Source organism: Austrofundulus limnaeus, unplaced genomic scaffold, assembly GCF_001266775.1.
Source record: "Austrofundulus limnaeus strain Quisiro unplaced genomic scaffold, Austrofundulus_limnaeus-1.0 Scaffold706, whole genome shotgun sequence".
NCBI classification, from domain to species: Eukaryota; Metazoa; Chordata; class Actinopteri; order Cyprinodontiformes; family Rivulidae; genus Austrofundulus; species Austrofundulus limnaeus.
This window is the reverse complement of record NW_013953108.1, coordinates 96,799-105,830: the sequence shown is the minus strand read 5'-3', so window position 1 is coordinate 105,830 and position 9,032 is coordinate 96,799. Positions and strand designations below refer to the sequence as shown.

The 9,032-nt window shown below is 40.0% G+C and overlaps 1 protein-coding gene across 1 annotated transcript in view; it reads left to right on the top strand.

Annotated features, from left to right (window-relative positions):
* The window catches only part of rab1ba (zRAB1B, member RAS oncogene family a), a 15,347-nt gene extending 7,773 nt beyond the window's left edge, over positions 1–7,574 (top strand). Inside the window, exons 4-6 of the mRNA XM_014027983.1 lie at positions 986–1,081; positions 1,235–1,366; positions 4,682–7,574. Coding sequence (XP_013883437.1) covers positions 986–1,081; positions 1,235–1,366; positions 4,682–4,876 — 423 coding nt within the window. The 3' untranslated portion in view covers positions 4,877–7,574. The remainder of the gene's footprint in view (positions 1–985; positions 1,082–1,234; positions 1,367–4,681) is intronic.
* Positions 7,575–9,032: the final 1,458 nt, after the last annotated feature.

The following is a 9,032-nucleotide window of genomic DNA, read 5'->3' as shown; positions in this document are numbered from 1 at the left end:
CTCTGGGAACAGCCTATTGGTTCAGAAATGTCTTTCTGTGTCTTACCCTCTGGGTGTCAGTGATGGCCTTCTGGACAGCAGTCAGGTCAGCAGTCTTACCCATGATTGTTGTTTTGAGTAATGAACCAGACTGGGAGTTTTTAAAAGCCTCAGGAATCTTTTGCAGGTGTTTAGAGTTAATTCATTGATTCAGATGATTTGGTTAATAAGTCGTTTAGAGAATCTTTTCATGATATGCTAATTTTTTGAGATAGAGATTTTTGATTTTTCTTTACTTTTTTGTCAAAATCATCAATATTAAAACAATAAAAGGCTTGAACTACTTCAGTTGGTGTGCAATAAAACTAAAATATATGAAAGTTTAATGTTTATCAGTACCTTACAGAAAATAATGAACTTTATCACAATATGCTAATTTTTTTTAGAAGACCTGTACACTGTATAAAATGATATGGACCCAGTTTGTTTTACATAAGACCATTGTTTTAACTGCATTTCCTCAACTGGATCATTTCTCTCTTGTTTTTTTTTTTCATGTTGGGGGAGTGAAATGTTTTTATATTGTGGGTTTATTGTGTACAGTTTTGTACAGCACCTTGAGTAGCTTTTAGTGTGAAGTGTGTAAATAAAACTTTTAAATTTACCTCCACTTTCTGTTTTAGGTCTAAAAGAATTCACAAAATTGTTTCTGTTTGCTAAAATAATGAAAGAGAAAAAAATGTTTTAGTTTTCATTTTAAAGTCCCAAGTTTCCATTTGTGTACTTAGTGTTTGGTATTACTGTTTCTGTATTGGAAAGCCCTGCTGTAAACCATTGCACTCCTGCACAGACAACTGGGACAAGCTGTACACTTTAGTTTTCCTGAGATAATGACAAATAAAGCTTCATTTATTCATTCCATATGCATTTATTGAAGGGATTTTAAATCATTTTTCTAATGCCTTCTTTTTCCTCTCTTTGTGTTTGTTTGTATGCTGCGTTTCAGTGGGACACTGCAGGTCAGGAGAGGTTTCGTACCATCACCTCCAGCTACTATCGTGGAGCCCATGGCATTATAGTTGTTTATGATGTGACTGATCAGGTGAGCCAGCCTGCTCTGATTTACTAAGTACCAAACTCTAAGGGATGGTTGTCGTACAGCAGACTCACTCTGCAGTCTCTAAAGCAAACATACATGTTGAACAGATCAACATCAGTATTAATAATTCTCTGTTTTCATGATGTCATTTTGCAGGAGTCTTATAACAATGTCAAACAGTGGCTTCAGGAGATTGACCGTTACGCTAGTGAAAATGTCAACAAGCTTCTGGTGGGCAACAAGTGTGACTTAACAACAAAGAAAGTAGTGGATTACACAACAGCCAAGGTATGTGAACTAGCTGTATGGAATAAAAATAAGTTTTACTGCTCACATGCAAAATGCAGGCAATAAAGTGTCACAGCCTGGCTCTCAGAGTTAAAACAAAGAAACTAACAATCATTTAAAATCCATTTTAAAGGGGTGATATTATATGCTTTCCAAGCCTGTATTTCAATTTTATACTAAAATAAAGTAACTCTGTCACATTTTCAGCTTATGAAAGAGCTATATATTTGTAAAAATCCCCAAAACRTTTTACTTCTCATCTTGACAGTTTCTAAACGCCTTGAAATAGGTCTCTGTCTCTTTAAGAAAATCCAACCACTTCGGTCACGCCCATGTCCGCACGTAACCTGCCGGGGTCATGGAGCAGGGGGGTGCCCTGCCATGAGAAAGTTCGGCATAAAGACACAACCCAGGGGCATTTCTGGTCGCAAAAGGYGTTTCTGGTCCCCACCTGTCGTTTTGCTCCTCARCRTGGCTTCCTAAAAACRCWGCAGGATTTCTCAAACATGCATGAATGAGTYAAAGCAAGGCCTTGGGCATGTTTTTTAAGAGAGTRTAACATTATAACATGATATAAAACTCAAAGTTGATTTTAYGTGATATTGCCCCTTTAATGCAACCTAAATACCTAAACAAACTAGTCCAACAGTGACAAGTCTGTTTGTCGTGTGGAAGAGTGAATACAAATGTTTCATGTTGTACCAATCAGAATACAAACTAGGACAAACCAACACAAGATCTGCCCTAGATGAGAGCAAAAYGAGAGAATCCACAAGTTTGAATCATGTGGAGCTCCAGTTCCAGGTGTTCTCCATTACTCTGACTACCGTCTTCTAACCAGTGAGCTCTGCTCTTACAACAGCTCAAAACTAAACCAGAAACACACCTGGCATGGCCGTCAGAAATGTTTTACCTGTGCACACGTTTGTCTGTCTGTTACCAGATTAGATTATGAACCATTAGATGACATTTATTGGAATGCTTTGAAAGTCGTTGTTGGAAGTACATCTATAACTGCTTAACTTTTGGGATGACCACCACTGTCATCTGGCTTTARAAACACAAAAACGGTTATACCAAAGTGTATTTTACAAATACYGAGCTAAACTTTGTTGTGGTGATAGCTGAGCATGATCCCCAGCAACATTAAAGATTATCCAGTRACTTTTTGGAGTCAACTCTGTCAGCAGATTTTCTCAATAACCACTAAATGGTTTTTAATGAAACTACTTATTTACCTACTGTTAATAAGGWGGGTGGCCTGCCCTCCCAACAGAACTTCCCACCTTCACCAGAAACTTCCCCTCCCGAGGCTGGTACTGTAGGGGAACCACTGACGAGCTTTGAGGAGACAGTCTGAAGATTGGGAAGACAGAGAGAGACAGAGATCATCATGGAGAACCATTAACAAATATGCAAATTAGCCTGCAGTACCAGTGCTCTACCCATGTGAGCAGCAAAAACACGTATTTAGACCAAATATTACAGATTTGAACAAATATGCACAAAAATATCACAATTGGCAAAGAAACAGTACTATATAACATTTTAGACACATTCTAGACAGTTTATCAGCTAAAAAAAGTTAATTTTGGGATAAGTTACTCTTTAAGAGCTATCAGTACCTGTAGAACCAAAGCGGAAGATGTGTCCATGAAGTCAGCCTCATCCTCAGTTTGGRTTGGACCAGGGCTGGTAATCTCTGATCCTGTTTGTGGTATTCATGGACAGGAGCCCAAGGTGCAGTGGAGATTAGGGTGTCTGGTTTGAGAACCTCRGGGTTTCATCTCTTCTTTATGTGGTTCTGTTGGCGTCTTCAGGCCTTGACCATCAGCKTGCACTGCAGCTGGGCTATAAGTCAGCTCTTCCAAGTTCAAGGCCATGGTTTTCAACTAGAAAAWGGTAAAATGCTCGTTCCGGGTCGGGGTGAGTCTTTGACTCAAGCAAATAAGTAAGTATCTGGCCTCTTGTCCATGAGTGATGGTAGCATGGAGCTTGAGACAGACTAACGGATTGTGGACCCATCCTCAGAAATGAGGGTGTTGCTGAAGTTTCAGCTGATGTCRGTGAACTTTTCAGAGTTTTTCTTCTAAACACAAGGGTACAAACAGATTTGTATCTGTAACATACAATGCTTTATCCAATTCAAGGTTTGTTAAAATTTGCACAGTGGTTCATGAGATATTTGGTAAAATACAAGAACACACAGCTGTTATGGTCCAGCAGCAGACACTCATACAACCAGCTGAATGGATGCATCCTTTTGACYAAAGCACAAATGTTTCAATTAGGGATGCAAGTTATCGATTAATGGATTAACCTAAAGTTGATTGGTCTTATCAATCGACTAACAATTAATTGATAAGCGGCCATTTTCCTAAAAACCTGACATTTCTCTTGAATCAAGAGTCTTTCTATAACATGAAGGACTATGTTTTACACTAAATTAAAAAAGTACAGTATTATATTTTAACAWTTCATTGTGCCAGCTGTGTTAAACACTGACTGAACAGAGAAATGYGGATTTCTCTCACATTATTAAACTTGGACATATTTATAAAACATAACAAAACAGGAATCTGTTAAGTTGCTAGTTGGAAAAAAGAAAGAATAAAACAAGTAAAACACTGAAGATGAAAAACTACAGTTTAAACACAGGGTAATATTTTTAGATAAAGATTACATCACACAGATTAGAGTAACTTCAAGTTAATATTTTTAGCGACTGTAACTTTTTTGTTTTGTTCTTTCACACAGGGTTAAACTGAGCAAGAAGAAGCTAACGTTAGCCACAGTTAGCTTACTGTTCTGTCGTCCTGCTCTCTTGTCTTTAGCATCATACTGCTTGATGCTCCAGTACAGCCTTCGGTACTTTTCCTTCCAGTTTGGTGCAGTCCATTATTATTGTTGTGTCACAAATAAAACTAAATAAGACTTGCACATTTGCAGTCCCACCCACATCGGGACGTCTTTCTGCTCAGTTTAACAGGGCCAAGCTGAGAGCAGCGGTGCTCTCTGCTGGATGAAGTCAAAACTACTTTGAAATAAGGTTTAAACGGATGTTTTCAATTAATCAAGTGGAAGAAATTTTAATCTAATAAACCATTATTCRACAATTAATCATAAGTCGATTAATTGTATGYATCCCTMGTTTCAATAAGATCTTGTGTCATCTTTTTTTAAAGACCTCAACATTTGGTTYAAACAAAGCACTTCTGGGACACAGAGCCCAAATACAGAACTCATTAGAGCTCCAAGTGTTTCCAGTCTGTTAGAGAGAAAACATGTTTTATTCTCCTCTCCCTTTCCTGACAGGAGTTTGCTGATTCTCTGGCCATCCCTTTCTTGGAGACGAGTGCCAAGAATGCCACCAATGTAGAACAGTCCTTCATGACCATGGCAGCTGAGATCAAGAAGCGCATGGGGCCGGGGGCCACAGCCAGCGGGGACAAGCCCAACCTAAAGATTGAGAGCACCCCTGTCAGGCAGTCTGGAGGAGGCTGCTGTTAAAGGACCACCTGCTTCCCATCTCCTCTGAAACTGCCCTTTATAACCTCCTTTGTTCTTTCAGCACCTTTCATCCCTCTGTCTTTAACCCCTCCACTTATTACTCATTTGCAGCACTGAGAGCCTTGTTCATCGCACCWGGGCATCAGAGAAGGCTGGACAGACAGAAGTAGAATTTAAAGACTGATCAGGCTGTAATGATGTTTAGGGTTCATTTGTAAATCTGCCAAAACAGAGAAGGCCATGTCTGAAGGCTGCAGCTGACCTGTTAGTGCAAATTAACAAAAATGTTTCTAATTGAAATGTCACTAAACTTTTAAAGTTTGTGCAGCCAYAKTTTTGATTTTAAAGATCACAACCGCTAATTTGGAAGATGTTGAAAACTTAAGCGGCAGGACTGCACCCCTCAGACTCRCATAAGGAAACAGAAAACATTTAGCAGACTCCCTCGTGCTGTTCAGYCCCAGCACTGTGAAGTTGTGCTGTTTGCAGGAAGCTTAGTGTTGATGTRAAGAGGRTTGGAGGCAGGTTATTCCCACACAAACACATCTTTTCTCTACTTGTTTGTCTTTGTTCAGCTCACCTCATCAGYCACACACTGTCCTCTTCAGTCCACTGTCACTCCCTGGAGCTGCTGGCTCTCAGTCCCCTCCTGGTGTATCAGAGCTAACCAGGCCAGTCCCTGTTAAGTCCCTGTCAGCTGCACTCTTTTCACTTCAGCCTGCGTTCAGATCACACAGTGAAAATTGAGCCTCTAATGTCTGCTGACATTAGAAGAGCTTGAAGTGGCAGCTCAGAGAGCTCAGCTGGTTCCTCACAGAGAACCTCACCTCTGTACTCTTCAAACCACCACTCTTACTGGATGAGGCTCTGTGTCTTGCATTTGGTAGAGAATGTAAAATAAATTCTTATTCAAACTTGGTGAGGTGCAGAAGTGGCAGCTCGGCAGGCTGCTTGTGTGTGCTGTGCTGTGTTGGGTGGGTGTTGGTGGTGGTGGGGTGGGGGTCACTGGACTCAGACTGTTGGGAACCTGTAGGAGGATTCTCACTGTGGTCTGACTTTTTTAAAATGGCTTTTTGTTTTGTTGGAGCTCCACAGATTATAAAACACCAAGTTAAAGGTCTTCAAACGGTTTCTAGAAATCCAAACAAAATGTAGACTTGATTGCTAAAAGCTAATTTAAGGTAGTTGTTATAAAACACAAAAAGCAGAAGTCATAAATGGATGAATGTAATCTCACATAGTTGTCATTGTTTTTGTTTTTACTTATTATTTGAACTGTTGAACCCTGCTTTGTTTCTGTAGTACCAGGTGTCAGAATACAGCTGCAGTGTTGTACAATTAACAAAAACTAACATGTTCCTGGTGTTTTTGAGACCCTCGAGACAATTCTGTGACTGTTTTGAGAGAAAAAAAAAGTCGACACTGATTTAGTTTTTTTGAATTTTGACTCTGAGCCTCAGAGAGCTCCACAAACACTGAGGACTCACACATGGATTGAGACATCTTCCTTTGCAGACACTGTTCCACAGCAGCTGTGATGTCAGTGTGTAGTTACAGCTTTGGTTTTATACACAGGGACCTCCAGCTTTGGTCCAGCAGAGGTTTCATAAAGTCGTTTCTTGTTCAGATGAGACTGATTGGTTGGACATGGTTTGAACTTCAGATGGACCATCTGCTCAGACAGCTGTGTAACACTTGGAGGCCTGAGTCCCACCTGTTAGAGCTTGACCCACCTGAGGGGTTCCTTTTTTTACCACACTTAAATGAATTGTTTTACAAAGTGAGTTGTACTCATTTATAAAACCCATTAGATTCACTGAACTATGTGAAAGGTTTGTACATTTTAGAGAGCCAGGTTAGCTACTGTTGTGTTTTCTATCTAGCATTAAGGTCAGATAGTTCTCTCTAATATGAGAATGTGTGTATGAGAACTTGGCTCAACTAATCCAAATTGAGCTGAAAGACAAGAAATGATCTTTAAAACTGTGTTGACACATTGCAGATAACACCTGTTTGATTCAAGAAAAACAAGACATTTTTACCTGATCATTTCCCTGTAGTTAAGGTTCATCAATGCATCCAAGCAGCATTAGAGCCGTTCTGTTCACGTTTGTCCTGTATCTTCTGGCACAGCTTTAAATGAAAATGTGAGGCTTTGCTAGGATCAGTGTGCTGTCACACAGCGTAAACTAAAGGAAGGATGAGAAGGTCGTGTCTGCAGCTCAGACTTGACAGCAGACCCAACCCTTAAAGTTTAAACAGGTCGCAGAAAGTTGGACTTGACCTGACTGAACTAATTCAATTAATTTATAAAGCACCACTTCACAACAGACGTCTCAGAACCACTGTACAAAAATATCCACATTATAAAAGACAATTATATAATTATAAACAATTATATAAGATTACTACAAGTTATCTAAGAAAGCCAGCAGATTGTGTTGATTCACTTCTTCACAGTCTCCATCCTGAGCAGCATGGTGACAGTGGAGAAGAAAAACTGYCTTTAACAGGAAGAACCCTCCAGCAGAACCAGGACAGGCGGCCATCTGCCTCGGCTGGTTGGGTTCAGAAAGGACAGGAAAGAGACAAACTTCACCCCACACTGGTACAAAAACATGATACATCAGAACGTGCCCAGTTCACCCAGTTCTCCAACTGCTTTAAAGTGTCTRTGACATCAAGTTTTTGTAAGAAATATGAATACATTTTTGTAAAGATAACATTGATAACATATTGCAAAATAAATTTCACACAGCTGAGATGAACAGTTGTTGAGATATTTTCATGTGAAGTAACAGGAAGTGATGTCAAAAGGGGGAATGTCTGAATGTAAATAGAGCGATGCTACAATAACAAACTGTAGAGAATAATCTGTTTCTTTAGATTATTTTAAGTATTGGAGAGATGAAGAGTCAGAGTTTAAATATTGTTTTAAAAAAAGACCAGAGACTTCCTCTTCTTAAAGAGTTCCCCTTTGATGTCACTTCCTGTTTCACTTTGACTGAGCCAAGTTCAAAGAAAATATGCCAGTTCTGTGACAAATCAGGTAAAGTCATATGTTTTGTGCCAAGTTTCCTACAATCAAAGCTGTTGTATTTGGAGATGGGCATGTCACAGGCACTTTAAAACGTTTGATTTTCTCTCAAACTTTTCCCAGAATGCAGCGGGTGCAGAGCCACGCCCTGATTGATGCGTTTGTATTTCAGCTCAGACGTTTTTCTGTTGTTTCAAGAACGTTTCAAATCTGAATAATAGTTTTCACAGTCTTTCTGTCTGCTTCACATTAACTTGGTAGTCAGGGAGTGACAGAAACATTGTTTTCAAGCCACCAGATTTCAATAATTACTCCATATTGTTGGYAGAATGTTATCCAAACCCTGAATCTTGCTGCTTTTTGAGTTTCACTCTGAATCAAATCATCAAAACATGAACTTTTCACAAACACAGGTGATAAATTTATTTTATTTTCCCCCTGAAATGTTTAGAAAATGTGCAGGAACCTTGTGTTGGTTGTGTAAGTGAGCAGTTATTTTTCATCTGGAGGTTCAGGGACTGACTGGTCTCACCAGGCTGACCGGATATGAAGTCCCGGCTCTCCGCTGTGCTCAGAAAAACCACCAACTCACCTGAGGTGCCACAGACTGACAGCTGCCTCCCATCACCTGGAGATCAGCTGATCTGTACTGAACAGGTCAGACATTCAGAGAGGGACAGGTGTGGGCATGTTTTTGCTATGAAAAAGGCAGCCTTGTTGGGACTGTGTCCCCATGTGTACGGATGCTAAATTTGGGTGGGGTTGGGTTTAGGTTAGTTTTAGGGTCAGGTAGGTGAGGTTAATTTTTGGGTAAATGTTCAGAGTTAGGATTTAAAAKGACCAGAAAATGAATAGAAGTCAATCCACGGTCCCCACAGGGATACAAAAACAACCTTTTGTGTGTGTGAGGAGTGGCTCACGCTCCAGAACCTCTCAGACCCAGCAGCACACTGTTAGCTGGTCCAGATGCAGAACAGCACATCAGGCTGTATGGGTTTGATCAGCAGGTTCTTGTTTCCTGGTTTTGTGTGTGTGTGTGTGTGTGTGTGTGTGTGTGTGTGTGTGTGTGTGTGTGTTTTTAGCTCTGAAGTACAGAGTGTATTCTCAGGTTTAAGGAGG